Source organism: Pongo pygmaeus, chromosome 5, assembly GCF_028885625.2.
Source record: "Pongo pygmaeus isolate AG05252 chromosome 5, NHGRI_mPonPyg2-v2.0_pri, whole genome shotgun sequence".
Lineage (NCBI taxonomy): Eukaryota > Metazoa > Chordata > Mammalia > Primates > Hominidae > Pongo > Pongo pygmaeus.
The window spans coordinates 161306860-161320965 of record NC_072378.2 but is presented as its reverse complement, the minus strand read 5'-3'; the positions used below and the strand labels follow the sequence as shown (position 1 = coordinate 161320965).

Here is a 14106-nt window from a genome sequence, read left to right as displayed (position 1 = left end):
AGGGAAGAAGGCAAAGGAGAAATTCCTAAGAGATACACAGTTGCAGTTAGTATAGATCTGAGTGCTATACAACCTTCTTTGGGTGGTGGCAAGAAGCAATGCAGCCATTAGGTAGAATTCATATCAAACACCTGCATCACAGGTGTTAAAGAAGACAAGAAACATTGTACTTCTTGTATTCTTAATAATGATTTGCAATATTGTTTTTAGTATCACTGCAAACCTCTATAAATATGATTTTTAAAAAGTATTTCTTTAGGTTGGAATTACTTCTATGCATTGACTTATCTTCCTGGGTTTCATTAGCCGTACCCGTTGTACTTTCTTCCTTACCACTGTTTATCTCAAACTCTTGAGATTAAAGTGTGGGCTCAGGAGGGAGCGAGGAGCTTCAGGACTCTCACGGACCTCCAGCACAGTGTAGCTGCCTTATGGAAAAGTGGCCACACTGTTTTCTGCACTGGTCCCTGCCCCTACTATTCCTCACTGGGCAGAGCACAGCCACCCTGGCCCTGCCTGAACATTTTAGTCAGTGTTGGCTCTGTGCTTCTCTGGGGAGGAAATCCAAGAGACAACCCACAGCCTCTCTGCCATTTCAGCTGCAGCAGTACCACTGTTAATGCCCTTGGGCTTGAGAAAGAAGGGACCTGGCCACTTCCCTGACACCTCCAGCACACAGCAGGGAAAGAATTCCAGTTTCTCTTTCTTGTGAGCTTTCACCTGCTACTCTTCACCAGGCAAGGCTCCTGGCTTGGGCCCACAGTGCAGGCACCTCGAACTCAGCTGAACATTTCCACTGGCTGCACTCTGTTTTTGTGGGGTGGAGCTCCCAGAGGTGACTGAAAGTCCTTCTGCCACTAACACTGCAGTCATACTGCCCTTGCTGTACTTGGACTAGGGAAGGAAAAAAGATCCTGAGTGCTTTACTCACACCCCAGTGTGCCCCAGCCACCCTATGGAAAAGAGGCCAGTGTGTCATCCCTGCAAGCACCCTGAAGCCCCTGCCCCTGCTGCCCCCAAGCTGTGGAGCCAGAATATAAAGCTGGCAGAAAAATGTAAAAAGGCTAGACTGGCTTAGCCTCCCAGCCTACATCTTTCTCCTGTGCTGGATCCTTCCTGCTCTTGAACTCCAAGTTCTTCAGCTGTGGGACTTGGACTGTCTTCCTTGCTCCTCAGATTGCAGGTGGCCTATTATGGGACCTTGTAATCTTGTGAGTTAATACTACTTAATAAGCTCCCCTTTGTGTGTGTATATCTGTATCTATAGATAGATATAGGTATACACACTATATATATACATATATACATATACTCTCTCTCTCTATATATATATGTGTATATAGATATACACATATATATATTTCTCTCTCTATATATACATGTATGTATATGTATATATATATATCTCCTATTAGTTCTGTCCCTCTAGAGAACCCTGACTAATACAGATTTTCATACCAAGAGTGGTTCTCGAGGAACAGAATATTAAGGATGGAGTTCTTTCATTGGTTTTGGGACTTCTGGTGTTGGCTGATTAATATGATTAGACCAAAAAATGCTAAGGACTCTACTTCTAATAGTATGGAGAACACTGATAGTACTTGGCCTGAACTGTTTAGAGAGTTGTGCAAAATAAATGCATTTGACACTACTGGTTCATCACTTATGAGAGGCAAGGAGTTTAGTGACTCTATACATAATACCTTTGACTATATGTGGAGAACCAAGGAACATAATGAAGTTGGTTGGTTGCTCCTAAGTTCTCTGGAGAAAGAGATGAAAGAAAATGATGATTTCAGGGATCTGTCTCCTGCCTTCAGAAGCAGATACTGAGGCACAAATCTGCTAAGATTGCCCTGAATGAGAGTTTTAACTCCTGTAGAGAAAGAGTTGAAATTGTGGAAAAACAGAGACAAGCTGTTATCATGCGAGTAGCTGACCTGCAACAAGAGGTGCATGCACAGCCTTGCCAGGTGTTTACTGTTAAAGTGAGGGCATTGACTAGAAAAAAATGGGACCTTGGAACTTGGAGTGGGGATGTGTGGGAGGACCCTGATGAAGCTGAGGACACTGAGTTTGTGAACTCTGATGAAACTTTTTGCCAGAAGAAACAGTTTCCCCATCCCCAGTAGTGGTAACATCCCCTCCCTGACCCGTGCTGCCATTAGCCTTTCCACCTTTGTCTGAGGATATAAACCCTGCACTGCTTGAGGCAACAGTGATGGCCTCCCCTGAGGCAGTTGCCAGGCAAGATAATGTTGATTCTCGTCAGGAGGCACCCCTAATGCCCCTGAATGCTGCTAGACCTATAACTAGGCTAAATTCCTTGTGGGCCCCAGAGGTGAGGTTCAGAGTGTGACCCATGAGGAGGTGCATTATACTCTAGAAGAACTGCTTAAGTTTTCTAATTTATATTGGCAGAAATCTGGAGAACAGGCATGGGAATGGATATTAAGGGTAAGGGATAATGGTGGAAGGGACATAGAGTTGGATCAAGCTGAATTTATTGGTTTGGCCCTACTAAGTAGGGATTCTGCATTTAATGTTGCAGCTCGGGGACTTAGAAAAGGTTCTGAGAGGGCCGGGAGCAGTGGCTCATGCCTGTAATCCCAGCACCTTGGGAGGCGGGGGCGGGCAGATCACGAGATCAGGAGATTGAGACGATTCTGGCTAAAATGGTGAAACCCCGTCTCTGCTAAAAATACAAAAATTAGCTGGGCATGGTGATGTGTAACTGTAATCCCAGCTACTTGGGAGGCTGAGGCAAGAGAATTGCTTGAACCTGTGAGGCAGAGATTGCAGTGAGCCAAGATTGCCCCACTGCATTCCAGCCTGGTAACAGAGCAAGATTCCATTTCCAAAAAAAAAAAAAAAAAAAAAAAAAGTTATAATAGTTTATTTGCTTGGTTAGCTGAAATATGGATTAAAAGATGGTCCAGTGTCAGTGAGCTGGAAATGCCTTGGTTTAATGTAGAGGAAGTGATCCAAAGGCTTAGGGAGATTAGGATGGTGGATTGGATTAGTCACTTTAGACCTACTCATCCCAGCTGGGAGGGTCCAGAAGATACACCCTTGGCCGACACTTTGTGAAATAGATTTGTGAGAGCAGTACCTGTATTTTTGAAGAGCCCGTAATTGCTCTTCTCTGTATGTCAGATCTAACAGTAGGAACCACAGTCACTCAACTACAAAATTTAAATACAATGGGAATAATTGGACCCTGAGGTGGCAGGGGCCAAGTGTCGGCACTGAACCATCAAAGGCAAGGTGGGCATAACTACCATAATAGACAGCAGAGGCAAAGCAGCCATCAGAAGAGTCTGACTCATGTAGAGCTCTGGCATTGGCTAATTAATCATGGTGTTCCTAGAAGTGAAATTGATAGGAAACCTACTGCATTCCTACTTGATTTATATAAACAAAAACCTGCCAGGTGGAATGGACAAAAGACTAATCTGAATTATAAAAACAGAGAATCATGGCCCATCAATCAATTTCCAGACTTGAACCAGTTACAGGTCCAGAACCCACTGAATGAAGGGGAGGTTGGATCCCCTTGAGGAAGGACCCCACTAGGCTACTGACAACTTATGCTGTTACTCTTTCTCCCATCCTTCCCTAAGGAGACCTCTGGCCTTTTACCAGGGTAACTGTGTGAACTGGGGAAAGGGAAGTAATGAGACATTTCAGAAAGTACTGGACACTGGCTCTGAGCTGATGTTGATTCCAGGGTACCCAAAACGTTATTGTGGTTCCCTAGTTAAAGTAGGGGCTTATGGAGGTTAGGTAATTAATGGAGTTTTAGCTCATTTCTGACTTACAGTGGTTCCAGTGGGTCCCTGGACTTATCCTGTGGTCATTTTCCCAGTGCCAAATGCATAATTTGTATAGACATACTTATCAGCTGGCAGAAATGCCACATTGGCTCCCTGACTGGTAGGATGAGGGCTATTATGGTGGGAAAGGCCAAATGGAAGCCATTAGAGCTGTCTCTACCTAGAAAAATAAAAAAATCAAAAACAATATCCCATCCCTGGAGGGACTGAAGTGATTAGTGTCACCATCAAGGACTTGAAAGACGCAGGGGTGGTGATTCCTACCACATTCCTGTTCAACTCTCCCATTTGACCTGTGCAGAGGACAGATGGATCTTGGAAAATGATGGTGGATTATTTTAAGCTTAACCAAGTGGTGACTCCAATTGCAGCTGCTCTACCAGTTGTGGTTTTGTTGCTTGAGCAAATTAACACATCTCCTGGTGCCTGGTATGCAGCCATTGGCTTGGCAAATGGCTTTTTCTCCATTCCTGTCCATAAGACCCACCAGAAGCAATTTGCCTTCAGCTGACAAGGCCAGCAGTATACCCCATCCTACCTCAGGGGTATATCAACTCTCCAGCTTTGTGTCATAATCTTATTTGGAGAGACATTGCTCGCTTTTCACTTCCACGAGATATAACACTGGTCCATTACATTCATGACATTATGATGATTGGATACAGTGAGCAAGAAGTAGCAAACACACTGGACTTATTGGTGAGACATTTGTATGCCAGAGGATGGGAAATAAATCCAACTAAAATTTAGGGACTTTCTACCTCGGTAAAATTTCTAGGGTTGCAGTGGCATGAGACCTATGGAGATATTCCTTCTAAGATGAAGCATAACTTGCTGCGTTTGGCCCCTCTCACAACCAAGAAAGAGGCACAATGCCTAGTGGGCCTATTTAGATTTTGGAGGCAACACATTCCTTGTTTCAGTGTGTTACTCTGGCCCATTTATCGAGTGACCTGAAAGGCTGCCAGATTTAAGTGCAGTCTAGAACAAAAGAAGGCTCTGAAACAGGTCCAGGCTGCTGTGAAAGCTGCTCTGCCATTTGGGCCACATGACCCCGCAGATCCAATGGTGCTTGAGGTGTCAGTGGCAGATATGGATGCTGTTTGGAGCCTTTGGCAGGCCCCCATAGGTGAATCACAGTGGAGACCTCTAGGATTTTGGAGCAAGGCCCTGCAACTTCTGCAGATAACTACTCTCCTTTTGAGAGACAGCTCTTGGTCTGTTATTGGGCTTTGGTGGAAACTGAACGTTTGACTGTGGGTCATAAAGTCACCATGCTACCTGAACTGCCTATCATGAACTGGGTGCTTTCTGACCCATCTAGCCATGAAATGGGTCAGCACAGCGGCATTTCATCATCAAATTGAAGTGGTGTATATGTGATCGGGATTGAGCAGGTCCTGAAGGCACAAGTAAGTTACATAAGGAAGTGGCTCAAACGCCCATGTTCTCCACTCGTGCCACCCTGCCTTCCCTCCCCCAGCCTGCACCAATGGCCTCATGGGGCGTTCCCTATGATCAGTTGACAGAGGAAGGGAAAACTAAGGACTGGTTCACAGATGGTTCTGCACGATATGCAGGCACCACCCGAAAGTGGACAGCTGCAGCACTACATCCCCTTTCTAAATGCATGTGTACACTTGTGCTAAGAAAATATCTTTATTTTATTTCCTTTATTTTTCCTTTATCATATGTGACCTTAGATTTGTGGACTTCACATCAGCATTTAAGCATTTAAGTGTTGTTCATATCAGCATTTAAATATTGTTAACCTTATGTAATAACTTTTGGTTTGGGGATTGGTGTGTTTCTGGTTGTATGAAGACAGTTGTATTATATTAGGCATAATTATGACCTTATTATTGTCTTTATTTGAAGATTATATATGATTTCAGGATGTGTGTCTGGGTTCAAGTGGACAAGGAGTTGGACTTGTGATGGTTAATACTGTCAACTTGATTGGATTGAAAGATGCAAAGTATTAATCTCGGTTATGTCTGTGAGGGTGTGGCAAAATGAGATTAACATTTGAGTCAGTGGGCTGGGAAGGCAGACCCACCCTTAATCTGGGTACACACCATCTAATCAAGTGCCAGTGTGGCCAGATTGTAAAGCAGGCAGAAAAATGTGAAAAGCCTAGACTGAATTAGCTTCCCAGCCTACATCTTTCTCCTGTGTCAAATGCTTCCTGCTCTTGAACATCGGACTCCAAGTTCTTCAGCATTGGGAGTTGGACTGGCTTTCTTGCTCCTCAGCTTGCAGAGGGCCTTTTGTGGAACCTTGAGATCTGCTGAGTTAATACTACTTAATAAGCTCCCCTTTATATCCTATTAGTTCTGTCCCTCTAGAGAACCCTGACTAATACAATTTATGTCATTAATCTCATTTATTGATTTGTGTACATTGAACCAACCTTACATCCCAGGAATAAAACCTACTTGATTGTGGTGGATTAGCTTTTTGATGTACCCTTGGATTCAGTTGCTAGTATTTTATTGAGAATTTTTGCATCTGTGTTCATTAAGGATATTGGCTTGAAGTTTTCTTTTTTTGTTGTTCCATATCAGAATGATGACTACCTCATAGAATGAGTTAGTCTGTCCTCCTTGATCTTTTAGAATTGTTTCAGTAGGCTTGATATCAGCTCTTCTTTATATGACTGGTATACTTTGGCTAGGAATCTCTCTGGTCCAGGGGTTTTTCTGATGTAGGTTTTTTATTACCGATTCAACTTCAGAACTCATTATTGAGTTCTAAAACTCACTTTCATGTACTCTTCAAAAGACTGTCTTCTTCTGTTGTTTAGCGGGGTGTTCTCTCAAGGTCATTTAGGTGAAGTTGGTTGCTGGTGTTCTTCTGTATCCTTACTGCTTGTCTTTCTCTTTTTTTATTGACTACTGAGGATTTATGGTGATGTGTCCAACTTTAACTCTAGATTAGTCTATTTCTCTTTTAGATTGTAACTCTGTTTTATATATTTTGAAGCTCTGTTGTTAGGCACATGTGTATTTGGATTGTTAGGTCTTCTTGATGAAGACCTTTATCATTATGTAATGTTTCTTCTTATCTGTGGAAGTATTCGTTGTTCTGAAGTCTATTTGTGCTGATATGAATAGAGCCTTCACAGCTCTATTTTCACTAGTATTTGTATATCTTTTTCTCAGCTTTTAAATTGAGATGTTCAGACCATTTGCATTAAAGTAGTTGTTAATAGGATTAAATTTAAATCTACCATTAAGTTGGTTATTTCTCTTTGTCCCATTTAAAAACTTTGTTCCTTTTTTCATATTTTTCTGCCTTCATTTATATTGAGTTTATCTCCACTACTTACTTATTAAATTAATTTTTAATGGTTTTAGTATTTTCCACGATGTTTATAGTGTATACTTTGATTTTTTCACATTCTATCTTCAAATGACAGAATTATACTGGATATATAGAAACCTTACATCATTGCACTTCTCCTTCCTCCCTCCTGAAATGTTGTGCTATTGCTCTTTGTAATAGAGGCTTACTTATATTATGTTATAGCTCTCATAGTACATTGACACTATTTTTACCCTGAATAATCAGTTGTGTTTTAAAGTGATTATGACCACAAATATTTTGAATAATTTCTTTATTTTACCATTTCTGGTGCTGCTTATCTTTTACAGTAGATCCCAATTTCCATCTGGAGTCACATTCTTTCTGTGAAAAACAACCTTTAGCATTTCTTATAGCACGGGACTGCTGCTGCTGTTGTCTTTCAGCTTTTCTTTGTCTGAAGAAGTCTTTATTTTGCCTTCAGTTTTTAAAAGTGATTTTGCTGAGTATAGATACTGGGTTGAGAGTTTCATTCCTTGTATCACTTTAACAATGATGTTCTGTTATATTCTGTTTTGAATAGTTTCTGACTAGAAATCTGATCTTTGTTTCTTTGTATTCAATAGTTCCTTTCTCTCTGACTGCCTTTAAGATATTCTCATCTTTGTTTTTCAACAGTTTGACTATGATTTGTTTGTTATTAACTTTTTGTATTTATTCTTCTTGAGGTTTCCTGAGCTCCTTGGATTTGCAGATTGTTGATTTTTATTGTTTTTTAAAATTCATAGCCATTATCTATTTTACTATTTTGTTTTTCTCTTTCACTTCTCTCTCTCTGTATTCTTCTTTTTGGACTGTAAGTATTCAAATGTTAGATCATTCATATTGTTTCATAAACCTTATATGCTGCTTCTGCTTTTTTTTTTGTCAGGAACTCCTTTTTTTGTATCTGTGTTGGTTTGGATAAGTTCTAGTAACCTATGTTCAAGTTTATGGATTATTTTGTTAGTTGTGTCTAGTTGACTCCTCAGTGCATTCAGAGAATTCTTCATCTCTGATATTATAAATCTCTTCCTAGCATTTTCATGTTACTCTTTTCTATAGTTTCCATCTCTTTGCTGAAATTCTCCACCTACCCATGGATATTGTCCACCTTTACCACAAGATTCTTTAACATATTAACATAGGTATCATACAAACCCAAACTGATAGTTTCCAGATGGTGTCTTTTCTGAGTCTGTCTGTCTTGGTTGCTTTATTATTTAACAGTGACTTATCTTCCCTCTTCAGCTTTTGGTGTGTCTTGTAATTGTTTAATCAAACACTGGGTAGCATAAATGGAGGAACAGTAGAGATTGCAGTAAATATTATTTATGCTTTCAAATGGGCACCCATCTTCTCTTGAAAATATGTTTTGTGGTCAATTGAGTCAACCTAGTAACTGGTTGAACTGAATTTGGCATTTGTGCTTGTTGCTTTTATCTTAAATGCACCACAGGTTTAAATTCCTCCAGTGATGGGCTGCTGCTATCTTTTGCTTAGAGTGGGGCCTGGGGTGTGGAAGAATCTTCTCAGTATTCCTATCTATTCTTAGATTTTAGCAGTCACTGCATGCCTGCACTGCAGAGGGGATATCTTCATACACATAATCAAACCCCATTGAAACTGCTGTTTCTTGTTAATGAATGCTCAATCTTTGGTGGAAATAAACAAATGCTGTATCTCCTGGAGCCACTTCAGTCTTAGTCAGGTTCTGCACACCTAGGCTTTGAAGGGAATGCATTCTCAGTGTTCTTGTGCCTTATTCGTATGGAACTTGAACCTGTGGTGGGTTTGGAGAGAAAGAGTAGCAGACGTCTGCTATGTTGCAATGCAGGAGGCTGGGCACAAGAAAATTTCCAGTCTCTCCTCCAAGGAAATAAGATTTGATCATCTACCTATCCCTGAGAAGTGAAGGGCTTTGCCTTCAGGGCTAGATGCAGAACCATTTTTCTCCCCCATTGCCCAGAAACTTAAGGCTTTGGCTTTTCTGAGCAATGGTCTAGGGAATTGTGCAAGGTTTTCATATTTGATCCTGACAGCCAATCACCACCTACAGCTTGCAGTGCCAAATGTATCTCCCTCCGATCTCTCCTGTCCTGTGGTCCTCATGAACATTAAGAAGAGATTTCTAAAAAAGAGCTTGCATGTGAGCATAGTTTCTGGTGAGAAGAATTCTGATATGTTAACTTCCTCTAAACTTTTAAATAAAATATTTCTAAGAATTGAATAAAGTTCTGGAATGCTATGAATCGATTCCTTTGGTTTTTTGCATGTCTGTCTGCCTGCTAATCAAGAAAAGAGAATGGTCGTAATTCTCAGAGACTTTTTCCCGTTTGTGTCATAAATGACTTCACATGTTTTTCTGTTCTAAGAACTATTCAGCTTGATTTCTTCTGTTTTAATTTTAGCAGCACCTGAGCAAAGCCATGTGGTCCAGGATTGCTACCATGGTGATGGACAGAGTTATCGAGGCACGTACTCCACCACTGTCACAGGAAGGACTTGCCAAGCTTGGTCATCTATGACACCACATCAACATAATAGGACCACAGAAAACTACCCAAATGCGTATGTCATTAATCTTACCGTAAGCAAAACAAGGTCCAAGTAAAATTTGTCTTAGAAAAGGTGTGCATCAAGCTAACTTCTTACAACTAAATTTTTCTCACACATATAATGCATGGCAAAATGTCTGAGAAACATTACTTTGAGCAAAGAGTATGATAGAAGAGAAATGTTAGGCTGGCTCTCTTTCCTGAGAGTTTGATAAAATCAGGAGAATATCTGGAGGTGGTGAGGCCACAATAATGGAAAATCAGAATGTTTAGACAGAGTCAGCTTCAACAACACTCACTAAAGGTCAATGTGATCTTTACCCCTTGAAATTCTATAATTCTAATCTCCAATTCCTGAAGTGAAGATTGTGTTGGCCTTTTCTGTCTTGGCTCACAAGTAAATGATATGTGCATATCTATGGAAAGGCGAATCTATCTTTTTCTATATCTATGTCTATTCCAACGGGTAGAAACACCCTGGGTCCTGAGCACCAGTGGTCTGAAGGAATACGGGTTGCCAGGAAGAGAAAAGCAAAGGCAGGAAGGCAGATGAAAGTAAGCAATGAGACAGATGCTAAACACTAAAAAGTGCGGGAAGATAGACAGAAGCTGGGGTCTGACCACACCATGGCCAGTCTTTCACACATAAGTGACTACCAAAGACAAGAAAAAATGATTTCCACATGTTGGACAATAGACGGTAGAGGACCAAGGGAATTGCGAGAGAGAGAACAATGAGATCAACTCAACAGATGCACTGGTTTTCTTCCTGGAGACCCTTCCTGCACTGAAGAGCAGGAGATGGAGCCCAAAAAAAAAAACTATAGCCATCTTGCTGAACAGAGGAGGGACATTGGAGTTTGGGATTATTCAGGTGGCTAGGATTTTCTAGGCCTGCTAAGAATGAGAACAGATTTGTGGAGGAAAGGAGTTCTAGGAATACGCATAGAAATCTCCTCAACTCATTGGCTAAACATGAAGCTGCATGTACACAGAAAATAGATCCACAAGAAAGTAGGGCAAAGAACATCTACAGAAGAACAGCAACTACAATGGAACACTGAGCTCAATAAACATGACAGAGCTCAAATAGCACTAAGGGATATTGGAGTTTGGACCACACAGAGGAGAGAGACTTCACTGAACATCTTGGGCATTCAGTAGAGACCCAGGAAAAGCCATACTTTAGGAGTAGAATTAGCATATTCTTAGAATAAAGGCAGCTCCACACAAGCAATAGCAAAACTGAAAAGGAAGTCTCCAAGCATCAGAATGATGTCCAAGTCAATGAACTGCCTGTGAGAGGAAACTCAACCATCTTTAGAGGTAAACATCAAAGTCAAGTGGCTCAGCTATGCAGTATCCACAGTGTGAGGCCTAAATATAAAACTTGACTACACATAGAAAGCTTTTAGTGTGACCCACAAGCAGGAGAAAAATCAGTCAATACAAACAGACCCAGAAGAGACAGAAATGATTAGAATGGTATAAAAATTTGACATATCACTATATGATAACTGAGTTCTAGGATTTAAGAAAACATGAATATGGAATGCAACAGACACCTTATCCAGAGACAGTAAGAGTATAAAGAGCCAAATCAAAGAACTACTAAGAGATATGTCTTAAATGAAAAAATTACTAGATGTCCTCCCCATTCAGTTAGACATTTCAGAAGAAAAAACTAAATGAAAAATAATTGCATAGAACCTACAGCACCAGATACACACACACAAAACACACGCATGCATACACACACACACACTCAAACATGTATAAGCTTACAAACACACACACACATCCACAAATGCTGAAAAATGAAATCAACCAAGCCACACAGACATAAAGGAAAACATAAAAAGATTTCCTACATGTGGGAAGCAAGTCACAGAAAGGGGGAAGGAGATTGGAACAGAAATATATAGTGAAAACAAGGATGGCTGAAAATTTTCCAAATATAAAGAACATTAAAAAATCACAGACTCAAGAAGCTCAATGGATCAGAAAAATAATTTCTAAAATGAAAATTATAGGATGCCACTGGGTACATAGCAGTTCAACTGTCAGAGGGCAAAGACATAATACACAGAAAAATCTCATAAGGAACGAGAAAAACAAAAAGTTGTGTCTTGCTAGAGGAACAGTGATACAAATGACTAATGTGTTCCCATCAGAAACACTGCAACCTGGGCACAAAAGAATAACATTAAAATAATAAACATAAGAAAGAAGAGCTCAACTGAGAAGGCTACATCCAGCAATAAAATGCCTTAAAGTTCATCCATGTTGGAGGAATGCACATTGCGCACTTCCCTAAACAAAGAAACCGGAAACCGTAAGACTTTGGAATCAGCAGGCTTATGTAATGAGAGGTGACCCTAAGGAATTAGGTAGAAGAAGAATAGAACAAGAAGGGAACTTTCTGCAGCCTATATAATGAAGAACCTAGCAATTGGCAAATGTAGATGAAAATGCTAAATGTTTTCTTGATCAAATGTCTGTATCTTTTTAAATGAGAGTTGACGAGTTGAAGCAAAACGATAGCAATATATTTAACTTTAGCATACGTAGAAGTAAAAATTTGAACATGTAGCATAAATCATGTAGGGAATAATTGGAAGTGTACCACTGTAAGTTTCTTACCTCATGCACGATAGTATGTAATACTAATAAAAGGTTAATGTGTGGGTTCAAAGGGATATTGAAAATCCTAGAGCAATCACAAACTTTTTAACTCTGAGGTTTGTTGTATAATAACAATATTTTATGTATTCAAAAGAGGGAAGCCAAAGAAGAAAAAAAGTCTTTGAAGAGCTCGGGCTCTTAGTACATCCAGTTGCTCATTGAATGGGCTTCCTGGAATGGAGGGTCTGGGATTGAGACTGGGCCACATGTGTAGAACCATTAGAGACACAACGCTGGATCCCCATGGCCCATGATACATTTCCCATTTTCTCAGACAGCCACAGGTCATGAATGTGAGGATACTGAGAGGTTGGAGGAACGTTCTATGGGAGGCATAAGGAAGAGTGAATGTTTCAAGATCCCTGCAGCCCAAACTCCTCACCTGCTTTGCCCCCTAATTCATTGTTTTTTGCTCCTCCATAGCTGTCCTACCTCTTCAGATCTCTTAGTCTACTCTGCCGTCTTCCTTTATACCATGGGTCCCACTGTTCTTTCAACTCACTCCCCAGTCCCGGAGTGGCTGTGGCCAGCAGAGGATAGACTGAGAGCAGGAGAGAAGGTCCTGCCCAGGAACCCATTCTAGAGATACTGCATCCTGCCTGGGAGCAAGTTTTCCAGGGCAGCTTTAAGAAGTCTTTCAGAAAAAAACCTACTTGACCCACATGATATGGGAATGACAGACAGTAATATTATTTGCACAGTGCTTTTCCATGGGAAAGGTAGATCTTTTTCACTACGTTTTGAGTACATAGAGTGTGAAGGTTGACCTGGAAAGGTTATCCTTCTGGATGCCATGTTTTCTCTGAAGAACTACATGTGAGTTGCAACTCGCACATTAGAATATGAAGTCCTACCGGAAAGTTACGAAGAACGAGACAGCTACAGATACTTTGTATGTGAATAAACAGTTCCACAATACAGATGTCAAAATCCATACCAGTTATTCCAGAGAGATGGATTGGACACAAGGTAGAAGGAAAATACTCTGATCATTTTTTGGCCACGTGTATGTATTATCTCAGTGTTTCTAAGAAGCGTTTGCTACTTTAGATTTTTTTAAAAAAAATAGTAATAATCTACTAAGAACGAGAAATGTGCAGAGAGGATTAGTGACTGAGAGCCATTTGTGCTTGTGGCAATAATATGGTACTTTTAATGGGAATATTAGAAAGGCACCGGCAATGACCTTGTTGCAGCACCAAGGAGAGGGTGTGGGGAGCCCCTGCATATTGTCCCACCTCTTGTGACGTGTATCGTTTTGGAATTTCCAGTGGCTTGATCAGGAACTACTGCAGGAATCCAGATCCTGTGGCAGCCCCTTATTGTTATACGACGGATCCCAATGTCAGGTGGGAGTACTGCAACCTGACACGATGCTCAGACGCAGAAGGGACTGCCGTCGCGCCTCCGACTGCTACCCCGCTTCCAAGCCTAGAGGCTCCTTCCGAACAAGGTAAGGAGCCTGTGGCCAGACATCTACACGCTTGGACGCTGGGATGAAAAGCCATGGAAATTCCCACTGATGCAGCAGGCTTCGATGGTACACGGATGCTCGAGCATTGACTGAGTTCTGCCATGTAGCAGGAAGCCTCCGTGCACTCTCTGGGGGAGCCAGCGGAGTGATTTCTGGCGCAACGTGGTTGGGCTGTGTCTTTAGGATGGGCACAAACCCTCCAGGGTGA

The 14106-nt window shown here is 41.1% G+C and overlaps 1 protein-coding gene across 1 annotated transcript in view; it reads left to right on the top strand.

The window, feature by feature from the left end:
- Positions 1–14106, top strand: part of LPA (lipoprotein(a)) — a 243401-nt gene that overhangs the window by 3985 nt on the left and 225310 nt on the right. The window contains exons 2-3 of the mRNA XM_063666806.1: positions 9593–9752; positions 13696–13877. Of these exons, the coding sequence (XP_063522876.1) occupies positions 9593–9752; positions 13696–13877 (342 nt within the window). The remainder of the gene's footprint in view (positions 1–9592; positions 9753–13695; positions 13878–14106) is intronic.